General features: G+C 56.9%; 1 protein-coding gene across 1 annotated transcript in view; it reads right to left on the reverse strand.

Moving 5' to 3' along the window:
* Positions 1-23,569, reverse strand: part of WNT3A (Wnt family member 3A) — a 40,577-nt gene that overhangs the window by 13,497 nt on the left and 3,511 nt on the right. The window contains exon 2 of the mRNA XM_044261805.1: positions 13,071-13,312. Within this exon, the coding sequence (XP_044117740.1) occupies positions 13,071-13,312 (242 nt within the window). The remainder of the gene's footprint in view (positions 1-13,070; positions 13,313-23,569) is intronic.

The following is a 23,569-nucleotide window of genomic DNA, read 5'->3' on the forward strand; positions in this document are numbered from 1 at the left end:
GGCCCCCTTAGCCCCAGCATGCTCAGAGTGGGTCAGTGGCTGACCCACAGTTGACCCACAGTAGTGAATGCTGAGCCCAGACAAGGTCCAGGAGATGCTCCTGCACCCCCAACAAGGGGTCCTAAGACTCCACCAGGTATGTTTGGTGGCCTACCCTTCCTCTCCTGGGGGAGGACTGTGGGGTCCCACACTGGATGAGAAGGATGAGACTAAGGGGGTACTGGAGTGGCCTTTCTGAGAAACACGTGTGACCTCCAGCAGCAGAAGATCCTGGAAGGGGGCTGTGGTTTAGATATGACCACTGATCAAAGAGATGGAGTTCCTGGGTGGACCACTCTGAGAGCTCTGCAGAGAGGAGGGATAGGGGCTGCTCCATCAGCAGTCACCCCAGGCAGTGTATCACTGCATACAGAAGCTGGGCCCTGGGGCCACAGTTCTTGGAGGGACACCTATTTCTCCAAGGGGTCCCCAGATGATTCTGATGCAACCCTGAGCTGAACCCCCAGGTTCTACTATAGCCCAGGGCACCATGACTGGCAGACCCCCCCCCCCAAGATGGAGGCCAGACCCAGGAGACCCCCAAATGGTACCCACCAGGAGAGAGGAGGGAGCATGGGGAGGGGGAGAAGCGTCTCTGATACAACCTCCTTAAGATGGGTGTATGAGGGTCGTAGCATAGAGAACTTCCATAAATCCTCCATCAGAGTGAGAAGGGGGGGTTGATATGGGGAATCTCTGATACTTTACCCATCAGAGATACTTTACCCAGAGGGACCTGGGGGGCTAATATGGGGGCTCTGATTCCTCTCCCATCAGGAGGACACGGAGGGGGCTAATATGGGGGAGTTGACATCTCTCATAGCAGAAGGACAGAGAGGGGGCTAATATGGGGGATCTGATTCCCCTCCCATCAAAAGGACATCAGGGGGCTAAAATGGGGGAGCTGACACCTCTCACATCAGAAGGGCACTTCTTGCATCAGAAGAGCTGACACTTCTCGTATCAGAAGGACATAGAGTGATTATTATGGGGAGGTGAAATCTCCATATCAGTGGGGCATGGGAGCTGTGTTGGGGGATCTCTGTCATTGCCTCCTTCCTGCTAGTGTCTGCAGACCATTTGTTGGCCCCTACCTGATGGCTGGCCTCAGGCCCAAGCTTTAGGACTTGGGGGCCTGTCTCTAGTCAGCTGGTGGGAGGCAGAGACCTACACCCGTGCTGGGTAAGGGGCAAGCTCCCCTAAGAGCTGCAGGTCCAGTACCAGAACTTTTCTTGGCTGACCAGTGGCTGCAAAAGGACTGTCCCTCCACTGAACTTGCCTCTGTAAGGCACCTTGGGACCCCCTGCTCAGTCTCACCTCTGGGCAGTCTGACCTTGGGGCAAGATGTACATGACACTGAGGCGACTGCAGCCTCAGATCTGCAGAGGGTTGTCAAGGGCGGGGGTGGGGCACGCTCTCCTTCCTCTGTGGAGCCCCTTCTTTGGCCTCCATGGTATTGCGCGGTAACCACAGGGCCCTGGCCAGGGCGTGGGTTTCCAGTCTGCAGCCCGTTCTTCCCCAGCACCTTGCAAGGAGGCTGGCTGGACATTCGGGCTGTGGCTGCTGTGGCTGCCCTCCCCCAAGGCGTGTGGGAGTAAGTCCCCAGTCCTACAGGCCAGCCCTGCTGGCCCGGAGCCTTTCTGAGCAAAGAGCACGCTCCTGTGGCAGCTGCAGTGCCCAAGGCTGGATGGGCCTTCCGGGCTCTGGGCTCCTGCGGATACCAAGCCCCCAGGCTTCTCTGCGCGCCTGCCCACCGCTCCTAGAGCATCCTAGGGGTGCTCTCAGCATGCGGCAGCCCCGCACACACGCAACCCCGACGACAGGGTGGCCTCAGCCTCCCTGGGGCCTCCCATCGCACTCCCGCTGGGCAGGGAGGGGTGGAAGGAGGCGGCTGCAGAAGCAGGGGCAAAGACGAGAGCTGCGCAGCTCTCGCAGGGGCAGAGGCCCGCAGATGCTGGCCGGGGAGATGGGGAAGGCTCTTCCAGAACTTTCTGCAAGCTGGCGCTCCCTCCGCCCTCGGGGTCCCCAGCGCGGAGCTGCCGGAGGAAGGCCGAAGCCCGGGCCCGGGGCTCGGCCCCAGGAGGACGCCCGGCGTCTGCGGCCCCAGAGCTGGCAGAGTCCGGGAGGGGAGGCGGCGGTGGCGGCGTCGGTCCACCCCCGGCCGCGCCCCGCACAAAGGCGGAGCCCTGGGAGCGGAATGCCGCCCGCGCCCCGCGGCGGCCGCGGCCCCTGGCACCGCGCGGCCGGCGTCCCGGTCACCCGCTGGGGCTAATGAACCCGCCTTTGTGCGGCACTGTCACGCCGCGTTAGGCCCACAATGGCCCGCGATATTCTATATGAGCTTCCCCCTGGTCGGCGATTAGGCCGTGGCCCGCCAGTCATAGCAACCGGGAGGTATGCACTGCCGAGGGGCCTGCGGCGCGGGGGAGCGCGCTATTCACACGCGGCGGCGCGCGGCTCTCCCGAGGGCGTGTGAACCGCCCGCGGCCCCGCGCCTCCCCTGTGCTTAATCTTGTCCTGGTCGCCAGGACATTGTGCTCCGAGCCGGGAGCCGCGGGGCGCCGCCGGGGTCTCTCCTGGCCCCTTACACCCCCCCCCCCCACCTCCCCGCCAGGCAGAGTTAATGATAAGCGGGGAGGCCCGAGCCTGGCCGCGCCCCCCCAGCCGCCTGGAACCGACACACTTTCGGACGGGGGTCAGGGGTCGCAACCTGGATTCGGGACGCCGCTTCCCCCGGGGCCTGCGTCCCCTTCGCCGCCCTCCCAAGCCCCTTCGCCGGCCTGTGCCGTCCTGGCCCCCGCACACACAGGGCGCCTACAGACCACCCCCCGGGAGCCCGGCCCGGGAAGGGGCTCTTTCAGGAGCGTCCCAGTGCAGCGGGTCCCAGTGAACTCCTCCGCAGGGCAGGCCCTCAAGGGGACTGACCAAGGATAGTGGCAGGGGGCTGCAAAGGAAGGCCACTGTCTGGGGGAGGGCACAGCCCTGCTGAAAGCTTGATTGACACCAGCGAACCCCGCCCCAGAGACTCAGGGAGTCCTGCAGTAGGGACCAGCACTGGGACCCCAACTCAGCTGTCCAGTGGGGTGAGGTCCAGGAGTAGATCCCCCGCGAGGATTAGCCCATCTCTCTGCACGGGCAGTGAAACCCTCTCCCCACATACTGCGAGGGACACCTGCTCCCTGTTGCAGAGGGACAGGCCCAGCATCTCCCCAGCACTGAGACCCCACGGTAGTGGAGGGAGTACAGCCCTGTGGCTCCAGGGCTCTGAGGGAGTGGACAATGCAGGTTGGGGGTCAGGGCCTGCACTCAGTGCCCTGCCCTGCTGGGGTGCTACGGGGAGAGGCCGCATGGATCCACATCCCTCTTCCTGCGGCTACATGCTGCCCAAAAGCCCATGGGCCTAGACCTGGGCCACGGTGGCCCTTGAGCTCCCTCAGGGCCTGGCTGGGCCTTCTTCAGGCTGTCTGCTGGGGCCCGGAGCCCTGGGACCAGTCTTGCCTGCCCTGGGTCTTCCCCACCCCCTCACCTCCGGAACGGGGGGTGTCAAGAGGAGGTGTTGGCCTGCTCTTGGGGAAAGCAGGCCCTTCAGGTGCCTGGGGGCCTGCCTGGAGGGACAGATAGCTGCCATGCACTCCAAATTCTTCAAATGCTTTCTGCCCCATGATGCAAGTTACATCAGCCTGCTGCCTTTTGGAGCAAGGGCAGAGGGCCTTTCCTCCCAGCCTGGACTCACGTCTAGCGCCCAGCCCTGTGTTCTGCAGCGGCGGCTTCCAGAGGTCTACCCCAACGAGCCAGCCCCAAGCCCCAAGCTGGCCAGCCAGCCTCTCACGTGTGCACGTGCGCGCACGCGCGCACACACACACACACACACACGTGCACACGTCCACACACGGCTGGGCCCCTCTCCTCCCTTGGCTGGGCAGCATTAAGCTCTGTTCAAGAGGCCGCCTCAGCAGGGGTGGCCAGACATCCTGTGGACCCTGCCACAAAGCCAGGGTGACCTCTGACACGATTAGGGTCGCCCTGACCCTAATCCAATCAGATTGATTACCACAGGCGCAGCCGGGCAAGCAGGGGGTGGGGGGTGCTCCACAATGGCTTCCCAGAGCTGGATTCTCTCGGGCACCTGACAGCTCCTTCATCGAGGGCCATTCAACTCTTGGGCCACAATGAAATCCGCCATTTCTCAGCCCTGCAGTGGGCAAGAGGGACAGGGGCCCTTCTCTTCCCATTAAAGCCAAGTGGTGAGAGCCTGGGGGCTGAGACAATTTTCACCAGGCAGAAATGGGAGAAGGCTGAGGGCAGAAGGGACAGACAGGAGGGGCAGAGGCAACAGAGGGCAGAGAAAAGAGTGTGCATACAGGGAAGCGACAAGGAGGTCGTGGGGGAGTGGATGGGGGGAAGGGACACAGGGGAGTGGACCTGCGGGTCATGGAGTTGTAGGGGTGGGAACGTGGAGGGGGGACATGGAGGACATAGGTATAAGTGGACACCTTACAGGAGAGGGGCCAGGACTCAGGCTTCTGAGGAATAAGGAGGTGCAGGGGAGGACAGGGTCTCTCTGAGACCATAGCCCAGAAGACAGGGGATTGTCTGCTCCCTGGGTGCCCACTCCCTAGGCCCCGGTGGGCCTGCTGTGCCCAGCAGAGAGCTCTGCTCTCCTCCCAACCCCACCAGGTATACTCGGTACCCTGCAGACTCCCACACAGGAGTCCCGGCCTCACCTCTGCACCCCTGTAACACTCTCCAATGTCCTCACTTGCAACCAGAGCAGCAGTTTGCTGGATGGGTGTTATGTCCAAGCTCTTGCTGTGTGTAAAACACTCAGCACAGCCCCAGAAAGCACCATACACATGTTCTAAAGAAAGAGAGAACAGCAGCTTTGGAGATCCAGCTCAGGCACCACCTCTCCTGGGAAGGCCACCTGTCTGCTTGGCACCTCTTTCTGAAGCACCAGAGCAAACTCTTGGCAGTGCCCTAGCAGCCGCCTTGCCTTCATGCTGGACACACCTGCTGTGCATCTGCTGTGTGTGAGAGGGGACCCCAGCGGATGTGAGGGCACACTTCAGGGCCTGGTGCTTGTCCTGGGAGAGTGATGGTGGGCACAGAGTCAGGAAACTTGGAGCTGCTCCGGGGCCTGGGAAGAGGGCTGAATGGAGAGAACGAGGATTGCAGGAGCTGATCCAGTTTCAGACTGTGGGGAGCAGTGAGGATAGCGTGCAGAGGCAGGCAGCTCTGCATGGGCAGGGAAGTCTGTGTGCAGCAGTGAGGTTTTAGGCAGGCGGGGAGTGGATAAGTCCCCAGGAGAGTGCCCGTGGAGGGGGTGGTGGTCATGTGAAAGGGCAGAGCAGCAGGACTGGGTGCAGAAGCCAAGGGCCCTTGAAGGTCACCCTGACTGAGGAGATTGTGTCTGAGCATACCTGGAGGGTTGTGATTTGGGCTCTGAGATGATGCAGCCCAATGTATGAACATAGGGGGAAAGGACGGAGCTTGTAGCCAGGGAGGGTGAGGCTGCATCCTAGTGGGAATGATGGCTTACCCCAGTGGTCTCCAAGTCAGGTTTGTGTATCCCAGGAGGGTGCATGGAAATGGGCCAGGATCCTTGGACAACATGGGTGGTTCCAAGGCACCCTCCCTTTCTCCCTGCCTGCACCCCTACACCCACCATTTCCCACTTTTCCCAGGTAGGGACACACAGGCTTCCAGGCCATGTTGATAACAACTGGGCCATGGAGCTCTGTGCAAATCAGGTCATCGCCAACTCCTTGTTTTCCACAGAGTGAAAGGAGGACCCAACTGAGACATGAGTGGACAGATTTTTAAACTTTTTGATAGTAGATTATTATGTGATTTTTGTCATATATAATTCAGAAAAAAATCAAAGAATTGAGAGTCACATCATATCAAAATTCTCCCATGTCATGTATTCATTGATATGAATGAAGACCCTGACACCTGAATCTTTAAAAGTTAAGAACTGTATACCCACTGGTAAAAGACTGAAAGCCACTCCTGAGATCAGGAGGAAATCAGGGGTGCCCATTCTGCTCACTGCCACCCAACATTGTCCCAGAGGCTCCAGCCAGGCAAGGAGCAAGAAAAAGAAAGAAAGGGTATCCAGATTGGAGGGAAGAAGAAAAACTGGTCCTGTTAGTCAACGATATGAAAATCCTATGGAATGCACAGAACATCCATCAGAACTGATAAACCTTCAGCAACATTACAGAGTATGAGCTTGACAATAGAAACCAATCATGATTTTCTAGGCACCAGCAATAAACAATCCAAAAGTGACATTAAGGAAACAATTCCACTTACAACAGCATCAAAAAAGAGTAAAATACTTGGAATAGATTTGGCAAATGAAGTACAAGGTTTGTATGCTGAAAATTGCCCAATGTCATTGAAAAAAGCCTAAATACATGGAAAGACATCCCATGTTCATGGATTGGGTGACTTAATATCATAATGGCAATATTCCCCAAGGTGATCTTCAGATTCAACACACACTAAACATGCAAGCTTTTGTTTTTGCAGAAACTGATGAGCTGATCCTAAAATCCATACAGAATGGCGAGGGGTCCTGGATAGTGAAGACAGTCTTGAAAAAGCAGAACAAAGTCAGAGGACTCACACCTCCTGATTTCCAGCTGTACAGCAGAACAGGCAGAGAACAGACATGTAGACCATGGGGCAGAGTAGAGCCTAGAAGTAAGCCCAGGCTTCCTTCCCTGGCTTCCAGGTGGGGTGGACCCTGCCTGACACTGCCTTCCTCCACCACCCAGCTGGCAGCCTCTTCAAGTAGGTCAGGCTTCTGTGTCCTTCCTGAAGTCCCTGACACTTCTTCTCACCTGGGGGAGCAGGAAGCCTTCAGGGGTATCTAGGGGCCTGATGGACATGCCTCCTCAGACCACAACACCACTGGCACAGCAGAGGACTTATATGGATGGCAACCACACCACACGAGTGTGTTCACATGTGTGCACACACACCTGTGCAGATAAATGTGTATATTCGCTCACATACACTTATGCACACATATGCATATACCACACATGTACACCCACCCACCACATAGATGCACACACACATTCATGCACACCATACCACACACACTCACAAACACACATACACACATGCAGGCCCTCACATAGCTGATATACCACAGTGTCCTGTGACCCTAAATCTTCCCACACATGGCAGCAGCTGTCCTTGTGGGGACTACCATGTAATTACCCCAACCAGCAGCTCTGTGAAGTCAGCTGAGTGGCAATTAGTCTCCCATTTTATAGACAGGGACGCTTACACTCCAGGAAGTCAACTGACTCACTAGTCAAGGTCACATGGTGTGATCTCCCTCCCTTCCCTACATGGCCTGTGGGCATGGCTATGACCACCTTAAGTGGGGGAGCCTCAGGCACTTGAAAAAATGTAATCTGGCACTGTCAACTCTCCATGCAATGCTTGGTTTCATTCTCAGAACCCCTCCTCAGCTATCTTCCCCTCCATGCACACCAACAGTCCTAGGGGCCAGTGTCTCTTCCTGCCAGACATCTCTTGCCCCTTCCTCTGCATTCCAGAGGCAGCTGAACCAGTGAGTTCTATCCTCACTGAGTTTGTCTCCCTAGGGTACCTCGGTATGCCCTGAGGGGTGGGGTCTGGGTCCCCTACCTTAGAACCCAAGCGGGCCTTCGTAACTACCTCCTCTAACAGAATGTGGCACTGCATGGCCTCTGAGGCCAGTTTGGAGAAGGTGGTATGGAGTGGCATTGGCAAAATGGCCAAATGAGGAGCTCCAGAGGCCCATTCCTTCACAGAAACATGGAAAGAATGGAGCAGAAACTGTCAGAGCCCTGGAAGGGAGTTCAAGGTTTTTAGAAACCAAGCAAATGCTGAATCAAGAAAAGGTGTCTCTGACAAGTTCTAAGATCTTGGAGGCATTTTCACCTGGTCACACCACCCTTCCTGGCCTAGAGAAGTCTTGAGGTGGCAGTGTGCATTTTTCCCATGTGGGTGGATAGTTCCAGAGGGAGCAGAGTATATGTTGTTCCTCAAGAAATTGTCTGTTTGACTTGAAAAACTGATGCCTACCTCAGAACTCTCTCAAGATTGAACAGTGGCTAACCTAAAGTGACACTGAAAATCAAATGAGCAAGTGCTGCCAGGTGGAACAAAAAATTATAGCGGCCATGTGGGGGAAAAGTGTTGGGGAAAGTTGCTTTGTGGGGTTAAGGGTTTGAAAAGCTGCTGTGTGTACCAGGAGAGTTAAAGTCATGTTCATGCCAAGGGCAGAGAGCATGCTCAGGAGAGATTGTAAGCTTCTGTCCACAGCTGATCATCAGGCCCAGTGCAGGCAGGAAGTGAAGGCTAAGGCAGGGCTGTGGGCAGACTAGCTGATGTTAGAAGACTTCACTTCATGACACAGCCAATCTGCAAAGACTAGAGGAGTTTTCTTCCTTTCCTTTGTTTCCTTTTTCCTCCTCCAAGACATTAAGGAAATTTTTGCCAAATCGTTGGCTGACCACAAGCTAAAGACAAGTCACTAAACAAACAAGCAACTACCGCCCACAGTAAGCACACCAAACTCTGAGGAGGGAAAGATTTTGATTTCTTGCATGACCAACTTATAATGATCAAAAGGCATAGATATCAACAAAAAATTACAAGGTATACAAAGACACAAAGAAGTACAGGCCTTTCACAAAAGAAAGAAATTAACAGAAAGTATCCCAATGAAGTGCAAATACTGGATGTACCAGACAAAGACTAAATCACCCATCCTAAATATGGTCAAAAATAATAAAAGAAACCAGGAGAACAAAGTCTCAATGAAGAGAGAATATCAGTAAAGAGATAGAAATTACAAAAAGTAGCCAAATAGAAATTGTGGTGCTGACAAGTATGATAACTGAAACAAAATATTTGGTAAAGGTTCTCAACAGCAAAGCTGAGCAGCAGAAGAAAGAATTGGTGACCCTGAAGATAGTTCAACTGCAATTATGCAGTCTGAGTAGCAGAAAGAAAAAGGAATGAAGAAAAATGAACAGACCTGTGGGACACCATCAAGTGTAGCAACAAACACCACACTGTAGGTGTCCCAGGAGAGGATAGAGGAGAGAGAGTCAGAAAGAATATTTGAAGAAATAATGATCAAAAATGTTAAAATTTGATAAAGCACTTGAATCATTATTTCCAGGAAGCTCAATAAACTTCAAGTTGGATAAGCATAGAGAGATCCACACTGAGGCATATTTTAATTAAGTCTCAAAAGACAGAGAAAGTGCTTGCTTCGGCAGCACATATACTAAAAAAAAAAAAGGACAGAGAAAAAGAGAATGTTTAAAACAGTGAGAGAGGCAATTTGTCATGTACAAAGGGTTCTGCATGGTATTAACAGACAATTTCTCATCAGAAACCAGAATCAGATGGCAGTGGGATGATATATTCCGGGTACTGAAGGAAAACATTCTCAACCAAGAATTTTACCTTTGGACTATCCTTCCAAAAAGTAACATTGACCTAGATGAAATGGATACATTCCTACACACGTGTGCGTGCGCGTGCACACACACACACACACACACACACACACATCAGAACTGACTTAAGAAGAAATAGAACATCCGAACAGACCTATAACAAGTAATGAGATCAAACCGGTAATTTAAAACCTCCAAAGAAACCAAACCTTCACTGGTGGATCCTACCAAACAATTAAAGAAGAATCAACACCAATCCTTCTCAAGCTCTTACAAAAAGCGGAAGAGCAAGAAATATTTCCTAACTCATTCTCTGAGCCAGTGTTGCCCTGATACCAAAGTGAGACAAAGACTCAACAGGGAAAGAGAACTACAAACCAATGTCCTTGGAAATATCGATGCAGAAATCCTCAACAAAATGCTTGCAAACCAAATCCTCCAGCATGTTAAAGGGATTATTTACCATGACCAATGAGGATTTATCCCAAGAATGCAAGGGTGCTTCAGTGTAGGAAAATCAACCAATAATAACACATCAAGTTAAGAGAATGAAGGAATAAAACTGCATGGGCATCTTAATTGGAGCAGAAAAAGCATTTGATATAATCCAACATCCTTTCAGGATACAAAAATTCAACAGATGAGTTATAGGAATGAATTTCCTCAACCTGATAAAAGGCAGTTTTGGAAAACCCACAGCAACCCACTTAGTTGATGGTGAAAGACTGAAACGTTTCTCCCTAGGATCAGGAACAAGACAAGGGTGACCTCTTTCACCACTGCTACTTAACATAGCGCTGGAAGCAGTAGAACAATCAGGCAAGAAGAAGATATCAAGGGTGTACAAATTGGACAGGGAGAAGTAAAACTGTCACCATTCATAGGTGACATGATCCTCTATATAGAAAACCTGAAGGAACCTACAAAAAACCTCTCGGAGCTACCCCCAAATTAAGCAAAGTTGAAAAATACAGGATCAAAACAAAAATTATTTGTATTTTATATAGTAGCAATGAATAGTCCAAAAAAGAAAATAAGAGAACAATTTCATTTACAATAGCATCAAGAAGGAAAAAATTACTTAGAAATGCATTAGTGAGGGAAGTACAAGACTTATATGCTGAAAACTAAACAAACAAACAAACAAAAAAACCCAAACCAAACAAAAAAAAAACATTGCTGGAAGAAACCAAGGAGGACCTCAATAAACAGAAAGTCGTCCCGTGTTCATAGATTAAATGAATGTAATGCCCATGACAATCCCCAAAGCCTTTTCTTCGCCCCCAAAAGCCCTTTTCACAGACATGGAGAAATTGATTCTAAAATTCATACGGAATTACAAGGGTCCGAAATTGTCAAAACAATCTTGTAAAGGAAACCCAGAATGGAGGATTTGATTGGCACTTCCTGAGTTCAAAACATAGTATAGAGCCATCAAAATAGTGTGGAATTAGCAAAACGATGGTCATATAGACAAATGACTGGCACTGAGTCAAGAAACAAATTTACACATCCATGGCCAGTTGATTTTTGACAAGGGCACTAAGACCATTCATTGGGGAAAAAACCAATCTGTTCAACAACAGATGGTGTTGAAATAACTGGATTTCCACATGCAAAAGAATAAAGTTGGACCCTGACCTCACACCATACACAAAAATTTATTCCCTATAAATCAAAGATTAAATGTAAAAGATTAAAGTATAAAACTCTTAGAAGAGGGGCACCTGGGTGGCTCAGTGGGTTAAGCCGCTGTCTTCGGCTCAGGTCATGATCTCAGGGTCCTGGGATCGAGTCCCGCATTGGGCTCTCTGCTCAGCAGGGAGCCTGCTTCCTACTCTCTCTCTCTGCCTGCCTCTCTGCCTACTTGTGATTTCTCTCTGTCAAATAAATAAATAAAATCTTTAAAAAAAAAACTCTTAGAAGAAAACATAGGTTCAAGTCTTTGTAACCCTAGATTAGGCAGTGCTTACTTTAATATGATGTTTCAGTAGATAAATTGGACTCTAACAAAATTTAAAACTTTTGTGCATTCTAGGACACTGTCACAACAATGAAAAGACCACCTATACAATGGGAGAAATTATTTGCAGATCATGGATCTGATAGAAAATGCAGCATCTAGAACATATAAAGAGCTCTGACAATTCAACAACAAAAAGACAAGCACCCCAATTAAGAACTGGGCAGGGTTGCCTGAGTAACACAGTTATCTGGGCATCCATTGCCCAGGTTTTGGCTCAGGTCATGATTTCAGGGTCCTGGGATTGAGCCCAAATTGGGCTCTGTGCTCAGTGTAGAGCTGTTTAAGATCCTATCTCCCTCTGCCTTTCCCTTCCATGTGTGCTGTCTCTCAAATGCATAAAGAAATACTTTAGAAAAAAATGGGCAAAGAATATGAATAGGTGTTTCTCCAGAGAAGACATATGGATGACCAACAAGCCCACGAAAAGATGCTCACCATTATCAGTCACAAGGGACACACGAATAAAAACCACGAGATATCCCTTCATATCCACTGGATGGATAAGGAAACAGGCAGAAATTACACGGTGGTGAGGATGTGGAGAAACTGGAACCCTCAAGCATTGCTTGTGGAAATTTAAGACAATGCAGTCCCTGTGGAAAACTGTGGTGTTTTCCCCAGATCTTACACAGAACAATTGCACTTCTAGGAATATATGCCAAAGGTTTGAGAACAGGTATTCAAACAGATACTTGTACAAAAATGTCCACAGCAGCCACAAGGTGGACATAAGCCAAATGTCTGACAGCAACAAATGCATGCATTATAAAATGCAGTGGGTCTACACAGAGGAATACTATTCCGCCTGTGGGAAGGCAGGAGGAGCTGAACCTGCAGCATGTGTACCAACCCTGAAACCATCCTGCTGAGAGTAAGGAGCCTTTCTCTCTCCACAGCCACCATATTGCAGAGGCCACCTGCAGGTGTTCCCACTGAGTGGGAGAGAGCAGAGACCAGCCAGGCACATGTCCCTGATGCCCTCTGATTTGCAGATGTTGGGAAACCACTCTCTTTGGTGAAAATCTACTCTTCACCCCAAGTTCACCCACGCCCGACCCTCAACTTCTAGCTCTTCCTAAAGTAAAACCCTGCCCCTAGCACCCTGGGCAATTCCTGAAATTCCTGAGGTATGCACCTACCCTCTCCTGTCCCCTGTTTCTTTTTTTTTTTAATTGTATTTTCTCTGCAAGATGTCCTGAAGGTCTGGTTCCTGTGGGAAGCCTGTCCCCCTGGAACAGCACAATTTCTCCTGGGGAAGGGGACACAGGAGGACTCTTTCCATGAAACTATGGCATTCCCAGCTCCAGGAGCCCCCCAGGATGGGTGAGCATGGGAGATGGCCAGAGAATGAGGTCTGCACAGCTGGCGGAGCTTCCCGTGATGCGGTTCCCAGGCCAAGCATCAGGGACACAGCGCTGCGGACCCCCGTGGAGCGGCCCCTGATCCTGAAGGGCACAGCCTGCACCTGCAGCACCCATGTCCAGCTTGCCACCTGTCCCTGAAGGCTGGCGAGCGAGCCCACGTACCTCTGTCCAGCACAGGGCCAAAGATGGCCAGGCTGTTGTCCACAGTGGTACAATTCCAGCGGCGGCCGCGGAACTGGTGCTGACACTCCTGGATGCTGATCTTCACGCCCTCCGCCACACTGGGCATGATCTCCACATAGTTCCGGCAGAAGCGCAGCTGCTTGGGGACCAGGCCAGGGATGCTGGCACACAGGATGGGCTGAGTACCCAGGGACGAATACTGCGGCCCGACGGCCAGCGACCTGGAGAGGAGGAGACCGGTTAGCTTGGTGGAGGGAGTGGCCATGGCCCGACAGCCCGGGCAGCAGCCAACCCATCAGGGGATGACCGCAGCATGGGGATCAGCCAGCCATGTCCGCACACATAGGAGCAAGAGTGGAAAGCTGGTGTCCCCCGCCTCCCCCTGCAAACCCCCGCTGACTGCACTGCAGGTGCAGGAGCCCGAGATGGGGCAGAAGCCAGGGCGCAGGATCCTCCTGAGCTCAGGCTGGAGACTGCCTGAGGGGACGGCATGGGAGGAAACATCTCCCGTCACTGTTCCCACTCACTGCACGCGCCTGTGACATTTAAATTACGTGGAACGGCAAACGAGAGAGAGAAATTTGGTTTTTCAGTCCATCAGCCAAAAAGGCCACAGCTACCGAGGCGGCTGGTTAGAAACAGGACTTTCCATCCCTGTGGAAGGTTCTCGGGGCTGCGTGGGCGGGGGGATGGGAGCGCTCTGCGATGCATGAGGCTGGTAGGCATGCACATGTTCATGTGTCTGGAGCGGCCAAACCATGTCCATTTAACTGTATGTAATTCCACCTGGATTCCAAAGAAGAGGTGCCAGGTAACTCCAGCCGGCTCCCCTGGTGATAGTGGGTCCCACGGCTGTGGACCCCCCCACCTGTCTCCCAGGGGATCCCAGATCCTGTCCCCTGTGGACACCTCCACCCACTCCCCCATGGGACCCCGGATATCACTGCCTGTGGATGCCCCCTGCCCTCTCCCCCGGGTAATGGAGGATCCCACCACCCATGGACACCCCCACCACCCCCACCTGCCCCCCAGGTTATCTCATATACAGCCGCCATGGACAAGCTCCCCCGCTCCCCACGTGACCCCAAGTCCTGCCCCTGTGGATGCCCTGTCCAGAGCCACCCATAGCCTGTCTCCCTGGCACTCTCCTCTTCCAGCCTGGGGAGCCCGTTTGTCTCCTCAGCCTCGGCTGCTGGGTGTGCTGCCTCCCAGGCCCTGGGCGGAGATGCAGAGCAGCCCCTCAGCCCCTGAAGAAGGTCTCTGTGTGGTCGGTACTTGGTCTGGTGGCCTCCAGGTGGAAGGCCTGTGTCTCCTTTGTTTGTGGGGAGAAACCAAGTCCATGCCAGCTGTGTTAGCCTCTGCTGGACCCCCAGAGGCTCTTCTGGTGGCCCTAGGAGGTTAAGCCCCTAGCGAGAAGGAGGGACAGAGGCTTCTGGGTTCTTCAGCAGCCCTATCTCTGTGTTTCCACACAGAGGTAAGTCCTTAGGTAAGTCCTACCCGGAGTCTAACCCAGTTTCATCCAGCTGTGGTAAGAGCTGCTGGACACGGGGATTCACCGTCAGAGAAACCAGCCTACCCTCTGGACGTCCAGAGAAAGGAGATGCTATCATCCTTCTGCCCTCCTTCCCCAAAGTCTTCTAGGCCAGCCTGCCTGGAGGCTCCCAGCCCAGCCCTGCAGCACCTGGAGCTTCCTCATTGCTGTTCTTCTAGAATCTGGCTCCGGTGGCTTTCCCTGCACACCCTGCAGGCCCCAGGCCGCTACCCCACCTCCCTGCACCTTCATCCCCATCAGCGGTCTCTCCACCGACACAGGCTTCATCTCCCCATCCCCCTGCAGCCCCCTGCAGCCCCCTGCCCCTGGGCAGGTCACCCTCCTGGCCTTCCCTCTGCGGCAGTTCTGCCTTGCTGCAGAAAACCAGCTGGGGTGTGGGCGGTTCCCCCCTCTGTGCATGCTCTTCTGGCCAAACCCCCCAACGGCGTGTGGTTCCCCACATTCCTGGGCATGCCACCACGTCCACCATCTCCTAGCCTTCCCCTCCTCCTGCTCAAGAACATCTCTTAAAAATTAAAGCCCGTCTTTCCCCAGGACTACGCCACACCTTGCAGCCAGGTGTGTGAGTCAGGCCGCCTTCCTGGAGGCGGTGGGCCTGTGTCTCTGATCATCCACACCCTTAGACCATGCTCCTGACATCGTGGGTCTCTCCCACACAGGCCCCAGTATCTAACCCCCAGCCCTCTGACAGTCCCCATAAGTCCCATTTGTCCACACTCTGGTGCCTTGACAAGCCGCCCCAGCCAGACCTGATCTCATATAGGAGACCGGAGGCCTCCCCACTCCCGAGCGAGTGTGTGTCCCCGGCGTGGTCTGGGTTGGTGGGGCTGGTTCCTCCTTAACGGGGTTGTTCCCTGGCTGATTCCTTTCCTACTTGCAGACCCTGATGAGTTCTGCGTGCCAGGCCAGACCAATGCTCCCCACATTTCCTCCACACCCGCTCCACTGTCCTGTGACTGCCACAGTTTCCAGAAAGACCAGGTCCCTGCCTCACCCACCGGTGGGGCCTCACTTCTCTACAAAAGATCCTGTGGTCTGGGCCTTGCTCCCCTCCCCTGACCTACAGGGACAGCTCTGAGTGGAGACCACAGGGGCTGCCCCCATGAGGATCCCCGCACTTCTCCGTGGACCAGCAGAGCAGGAGGGTGGCAGGATGAGAGGGAAGCCGGGCCGTGGGCTATGCGTGGGCGGGGAGGTGGCAGGAGTACCAGCCCGCATCAGGGTTCTCTAACCTTGGGGGCCAGTGGGCTGAAGTGAGGCATCCGGGTTGAGCAGATGGGCCCCCCTGGGCTGGAGCACAGGGAGGGGCAGAGGGGTCCGGGGAGGCAGTGAGACAGTGTGGGGGGCGACTGGCCGCATCAACTCTCTGGGACCTGCTGTGACTCTGGCTGGAGCTCCTGCCGAGAGCCTGTACACACAGGGCAATCCCCCAGCCCCACTGTCCTTCAGAATGTCTAGAGCGCCCTGCCAGGTGAAAGGCCTTCACCCCCCCAAGCTGCCCCTGTCATGGCCCCAGGAACTATGGCCTGATGCATGGGCCACGTGTGGAAGGCTCTGCCCCCACCAGGCCAACACCAGGCATCTGCCTCCCCCATGAGGTCTTCCTGGAACTGAACCCTGCTAGCCTCTCCTCGGATATCCACCCAGCACAGACCAATGCTGAGGACTCCTGGCCCAGTGCTCCGAGCGCACACACCAACCCAGGCCGCGTATCCCCTCCCCACACTGCATGACCAGCTGTGACCTGGAACAGGTGGCAGGAGCAGTTGGAGCGACACCCCTCTAATGAATGCAGGGACCCAGGGGGAGGGTCCCTGAGAAGCGCTAGCTGGGTGGCCTAGTGAGGGCCAGCACTGGGCAGGGTCTGGAGGTGGTGGAGTTCGGGATTCTTCTGCAGCTTCTATGGCCTTTCCAGATAAGAGTCCATGTCTGCCTCCCTCCAGGTGGCCTGACTGGTCACTCGCCATACTCCTTTCTGCCTCCGACAGAGATAGGGCTGCCATGGCCGGTCCTGGAGGCCACACCAGGCCAGGGAGGTGACTATGGGGCCAGGCCAATGCAACTTCGAGCATTGAGAAGCCCCAGGACAGGGGCTTTGGGGGATGGCTGGTGGGGCGAGGCTGGGGGCCAATGGTTCCAGTTTGCATGGGAATATGATCTGGGTCACTCCTGTGAGCCTTCCCCAGGCTGCTTGGGCTCCTCTGCTCTGTGAGCCAAGAGGCCTCATTGGGGTCCCGCAACGTGGAACTCTCCTGGCGAGCCAGCCCGCATACTCAGGGGCGTGAGACTGGGAGATGCAAGGGTGGGTGGTTGGCTGTGGGATGACCGGGCAAGGAGAGGTGGGCCCACGGATGTTCCTGGCCAGGCCCTGTGTCTGGCAGCAGGACATTCCGGGATGGCGCAGGGTTGGGGGGGGGTCTCCTGTCACGTCTTCCCCGGGGTTCTGGCTCCTGGGGGGCTCCCTCAATGCCTCCCTCCTCTTGTCTCAGCCCCGCTCCACCCCTGAGGGGACGGAGAGCTGACCCAGCAGGAAGTCCACGCATGTGATCATTTCTCTCTTGGCTGACGGTGCTTGTTGACTTGCAGACTCAAAAGGATGGGAAAGAAGGATCATGTCGTCAGTGCGGAGGGGCTGGCTCCCTGGCTCCAGACTTGCCCTGGGCGGGGGCTGGCAGGGGGGCAGGTGAGCCCAGAGCCCCACACATGCAGCAGGGAGCGCAGAGCCCGGCTTGGGGGGCCCTCAGGGTCCAGGTCACAGCAGGGAAGAGCAGGCTGGTTTTCTTCGTGGCCCCAGCCATCCACCAGGTGGGGACTTCCAGGCTCCCAGCCCCTGTTCCCAGTGCTGAGTCAGCTCCTGCGTGCCCCGCCCCCCAGCACCTCCACCCGGCCGGCCCTCCTCCTGGGCAGGCCCCAGCTCGCCAGCACCCCACCTCCTAGAGACAGCAGCCAGGCCATCTCAGCTGTTCCTGTCCCCACCAGCCCTGCTGGGCTCTTCTCACACCCACTCCAGTCCCGACGCCTGACCCCCCCAGCCCCATGAGTGGCTTCGGAGATGTTCCTGTGTCCCAGAGCCAGGTGCCCAAGGGGGCCTGGGTGCTGCAGATCCTGCCTGAGGAGAGAGGTGAGCCGGAGGCTAGGGGGCCGATGTTGTGGTCCAAAAGAGGTCGAGGGGGCTGGTCGGGACACTGGCTGTGGCTTGGCCTCAAAGGCACAACGGAGCCAGTAAAGAAAAATTACACGAAAACTCCAGCTGGTGCTCACCAGCCTTACCGTGGGGATCACAGATAACATCCACGTATCAGGTCATCACGACATGTACCTTCACATGCTGTCACGTGTCAACAAAGCCGGGGAAAATCCAAACAGTGCACTATTCCCCCACACCCCCAGGACCCAAATTCCTAAACAGAAGGTAGATACCCCAGCCTGACAGCACTGGGAAAACCAGTCTGCAGCTCCCTCCTCCCACATCCCTATGGGAGCAAGTGGGGGTCCTTGGGGAGAGTCCAGGCGCAGGACAGGATGGCAGGGAGGGGCTCCAAGCAGAGGGGCTGCGGCTGCAAGGGCCACCTCTGGGGGACGGTGATGCACAGGCCCATCCACGGGTTTTGACAGGGACCGGAGGCATGGAAGAAGGGAACGGTGCCATTGCCCCTGTGTCCTGAGTGCTGACTGGGCTCCAGAGTCATGTGCTGAGGAAAGGACATCACCGTAGGGACGGTCCCTGGCCTACAGCAGGTACCACCCTACAATGTGAGCCCCACAGGCTGGGGACAGGTGGAGAGCGGACAAGACTTCCCTGGCCAAGCAGAACCATTGGAGGCAATGGGACCGACACAGACACGTGGCAAAGAGCCAAGGAGGGAGGGCACACCATGGCTATGCAGGGTCCCAGCCTGAGACGCGAGCTCTCTGCCTTCTGTGGGTGACGGTGCCCTTGGTCGTCATTGCTCCAGCTGCTGCCCCGGGGGTGCCAACAAGGGCCATCTCTCCCTGTCCCGGGGGCCCCCAGAGCACCAAGCCTGCTCAGGACCTTCCAGGAGGGGACATGTGGTGCTGAACCCTGGGAAGGAGGCCCCCACCAGGCCCGGACTCTGCCTAGCCCCAGGACTGTCCAGGATGACAGGACATGCTTACAGACTGGAATCCGGGTCGCCGAATCCTATCACGCTACCACACGTGTGCCTTCCTAGCACGGCCTGTGCTGGGCGCACAAGTCAGAGACATGGGCGCCTGCTGGACCTGAGCTGCCCAGACGTGCGAGCACAGCCCTCGGTGGGCGTGAGCCGCCGGAAGCCCTCCAGCGCGGCCACTAGTCAGCAGCCTAGACCCCATTCCGGCCACTACTGGCCCTTCTGGCCGCTGCCCCAGGGATGGGCCTCCCTGCTGGGCTGAGGGTCCAGCCCCTGACCCCACGGTCCCCTGCAGCCTCTGTGCGCCCCTCCTGTGCTCCTCCTGGGCCCAGGTGATGAACCCCACCTGCCCCCACCGCTCCTCCCCTGACCCCACCCCACCCCGAGGCCCTGCCCTCCACCGCCACTCCTTCTGCCCTCCCCCAGCCCCCGTCCCACCCCTCCCCTGCCTCCCATCCCTCTCCTGCCCACCCTCCTTGTGGCGCGCCTCCCCTGCCCCCGCTCTGCCCCCTGTCCCCATGCCGTGTCCCCTCACCACTCTCCTCCCCCGTCTGCGGCCTGTCCCTTGTGCAGCCGGCGACTTCCCCGTCTAGGCTCCTGCCTCTGCCTACAGTCAGTCACTGCCATCTTCCCCGCCCTGCCCTGCTGTGTCACCTGTGTGGCTGTGGGCTCAGCTGGCCACTCCCTGACTTGCTCCAACCCACATGGCCTTGTGGACGGAGCCCTGGGACCTCCTGGACCAGGCATCTGGGCTCAGGTGAGGACACCCGGCTGGCGTTCTTGTTGTTCATAGAGCAGTGGTCTTGTTCTCCTTCTAGGGATACCACTCCTGTTGCGGGACCCCCTCCTAACACTCTCGCTGTGGGGGTCAGGGTGCCATACGCAAGTCTAGGGCCACAAACGTGGGTCTGTGACAAGTCCCTGGTGTGTCCTCTGGCCAGCACCAGCAACCCCAAGCTCCACAAGTCTCCCAGGCCCCATATAGCCCCAGGTCCATTACTGACAGGTCTTGGGGGTCAATGTGAGTGGGCGGCCTGCGCCTGCCCCTGGCCGGCTGCATTAGGGCCCTTTGTGTCCCATGACCCCACTGACACCCCCAGAGTCCCTCCAGAGGTGGCCGGAAGGGTGACGCTGCATGGGGGCTGCTCGCTCCCAGGCCCCATGGAGGTGGATGCAGAGCCTCCTGCCCTATACCGGCAGGGAGGTCACTGGAGGGTGTCCCAGCGCGGACCAGGCCTCACAAACCCTTCGGAGCCCACACTGAGCTTCGGGTCAGTCCCTCCAGCGCCCCCTCTGCCTCACAGGCTTCCCAGGTGTCCCACGGTCCCAGAGAGGGATGGGAGGCCCTGGCTTTGGGCCACTCCCTCGAGGGGATGTGGGACTTGGGCTTGTAGCCATCATCCATCTGCCTGGATCATGGTGAGGTCTGACCCTTCTCTATGGCTGTAGGGAGAGCATGGCAGGGGCCTGTAGTCCCTGGGGGGGTGTCCTGCGGGTCTGGGGAAGCAGGCCCGCCCCACCCTTGCTGCACCCACTTCCTAACCCTGCACCTGGCGTGGTGACTCAGCCAGTGAGGAATCCAGTGCACTTCTCCACAGAGCAGAGTGCTGTCCTTGCACTGGCATCCTCCGCCCACGCTGGGCTGGACGCCTCGCCGGGCACCCCGCAAGCCCAGAGCACACTAGCCCTCCAGACATACCCCCTCCATGGCCCTCTGAGCCCCAGCCCCAGAGTCCCAGCCCAGAGAGACCCAAGAGTCCCCACAGCAGGGTGGCCCACATCCGGAGCTGGGGCTGTGGTCTCGCCTGGGGCCTGGGAGAAGGCCCGACGTGCCGACCACTTGCAGCCGGGAGGCGAGGCAGGCAGGATCCACCTCTGTGCATGGCACTGCTGTCACCCCAGGATATGTGTGGGGGATGCAGGTCGTCATCTTCCACCCGAAGCGTGCACATCCTCAGCCCGGAGAGTGGTCCCGACTGCAGCCCCAGCCTGTGCCTGCATCCATGTGCACCACACCCGCTGCCTGGTGGTTCTAATGGTTTTCTCCATCCCCGGGAGCACCCTGCAGGCGCAAGGTCAGGCACAGTGCCAGGCCATCTCAGTCAAGGTGGAGTGGAGGTGCCGGCCGGACACGCCAGGGAAGGAGGTGCCCAGGACCCAGGCTGGTAGCTGCCATCGCAGGGGCTTCACCGTGACTGTGCGGCGAGGGGCTGGAGGTGGCCCTCTGGCCTGGCTCCTGGGCACAGAGCCGCAGATGGAGGGGACACCTGGGCACTGTTCGCCCAGGTCTCAACGGGGCGGCTGGCTCTTAGGTGTCTGTGGACCTGGTTCAGTTTCCGTGGCAGCAATTCTCAGAAGGTGTGGGGCTCCCGTGGGATCTGGGCACCGCTCTGCCCTCCCGGTGGCCACACCGGGGCTACTTCAGGCTGTTCTCGCAGGAAGAGGGGTTCTGTGGGTAGAACCTTGGCTGGCAGGGGCAGGTGGGCAGGGGGCTGGGCGGAGGGCCTGCTCAACTTGGTGCCTGGCACCCACAGCCCTGCCAGCTGCCTGCTCTAGGCCCCAGAGAAGCTTGCCCCCTCTTCCTGTGTGTCCTCTTACTCCTAGGCCACGAGGTGCTACACCCATGGGGCAAGACCCCCATCTTGTCCTTCAGGGACACAGAGTGGGCACAGAGCTGCACGCAGGCCCCAGGGGAGCAGGGAGGTCAGGGCCCACCCACCTCCCGGGGTCTTGGCAGAGGAGGGCCCAGGCCGGTCCCCCTTGGGGACAAGGTCTGAGGTCTCACAGAGACATGGGGCTCCCGTCCCCAGACCGGAGCCCTGAGTGCGGGGCTGGCTGGTGGTCCTGTGGATGGAGGGCTGCCCAGCAGGATGGGCGGACTCCGTCCTTCCAGACAGGGGCCGAGGGCTCCAGCAAGGGTGCCGACCTGCCTGCCCCCCACCCTCCCAGGGCTCTTTCTCTCTCCAGCCTCCGATGGGGGGCCCAGAGGGAGGGCCCAGGCCTCCAGGCTCCTGCCCCTGGCGGCCTGAAAGAACCCTCCTGGGATCTGGTGCACCCTGGGCCCCAGAGGGCACGTGCTGGCCCCCCACCCCACCCCCCACGGCCCCCTTACGCCTGTGCTGCCCCACCGGCTGAGCTGGGATTACTGACACATACTTCAAGCGAGTCCTGGCAGGTGGGCAGAGGCTCCTGTGCCCGCGGCCATGCATTTGCCCGGTTCCCTGGGCGGCAGCGGCACGTTTCGTTTGGGAAGGAATGTGGACGCGCCAAAGCGTGAGACACCTCCAGGGTGTCAGCTGGGGAGGCTGGGAGGGAAACCAAGGCTCTGCTGCCCCACATGTCGTGGGGACCTGGCCCCGGACCGGGGAGCTCAGCCTGGGGAGCAGGCGTGCTCCGCGGTGTCCTCCCGTCCCTCCTGCCAGGCTCTGTGCTTCACAGGAGAGACACCATCGTTCATTCCTCACTCCCTCCTTCCTCACTCCCTCCTTTGCTGGGGGCGGGGTCTTGCTGAGCAGCTGCAGGGCTGACAGGAGGACCAGGGGCAGGACAGACCCTCATGGGATGCAGGCACCAGCCTCCTCCTGGCTCTGCAAAGGGAGGGTCAGGGCCTGGGGCCCCTGCAGCCCGTGCCTTCTTGGGGCTCCGCTCCTGCCTCTGGCCATGACGGGGTACTCACCACCTCTCAGCACCATGTGGGTTTCCTGTCACCCTCAGGAACCCGACCCAGAGCCCACATCTGCCTCCCGAGTCTTCTCGGTCCTTCTACTGAGCTTACAAGGGGCAGATGCAAACTCTCCATGTGGCCAGCCCGTGGACAGTTGGTGGTCTGCGGGGAGGTCCCTGCTCAGGCCGGCTGGCTGACGTAAAGGTGTGTCTTGACCTCACAACATGGGTTTTGGGATTATAGGTTTCCAGTCTAGTATGACAAAGTATGTAAAGAGGTTGCATGACAAAACACAGAACACCACATCACACCCAAGCGTCCCCTGTCTTCTGCTTCTATTCCTATTCTTCATGGACAACGGTCCCAGGACGGCTCTGGCTCGGGGGCCATGTCCAGTGTGACTGGGACTTTCATGGCCAGTGTGGTTTCCAGGCTCTGCTTTCCCATGCTGGGACGGGGACAGGGCACCTGCCGCCGTGCAGGCCTAGTCTGCACGCAGGACCCACCATAGGAAGTGTGGCTTTATAGCCCTTTGCTAAGGGAGACTGTTTCTTCCCCAATTGTGTTAGCTGCCTGGTCCTCCCGCCTGCCACAAAGGACTCTAGCAGGGTTGTGCAGATGCCACAGAAAATCATCTTACGAATGAGTGAGTCCAGTGAGAAGCAGGGACCCAGGGGGCTGGGAGACATGGTCTTGAGAGTGTGGGCAGCCAGGCCAGGGGGACCCAGAAGGGTGGGGGAGACAGGTGCGCTGTGATCTGGAGGGACAAAGATGAAGCCTGTCTGCCTGGGGGTTCTGGGAAGCCGGTGTTCTGGCCATGTCCCCGATACAAGAGTGGCCACGGGTTGCCCTTGGGGGGACGCGGCTGCCAGCACCCGGAGCTCCGCCAGCACCGGAAGGGTCACCTGCAGTCTGGAGTCCTCTGGTCCTGTGACCTAATGGCTGTCCCCCACCAGCCTCCGGGATGCAGAGAGACACAGGGAGACAGAGACATGGAGACAGAGACAGACACAGACAGGCAGGCAGAGGGAGCAGGGCTGCCCTGAGGAGGGGCATAGGGGTGCAGACTCACTGAGGGCAGGGCAGCTGGGCGGGGGTGGAGTGGGGAATCTCATGCATGGGCCCCTGC

The sequence above is a fragment of the Neovison vison genome, chromosome 1 (genome assembly GCF_020171115.1).
Source record: "Neovison vison isolate M4711 chromosome 1, ASM_NN_V1, whole genome shotgun sequence".
Classification (NCBI taxonomy): domain Eukaryota; kingdom Metazoa; phylum Chordata; class Mammalia; order Carnivora; family Mustelidae; genus Neogale; species Neogale vison.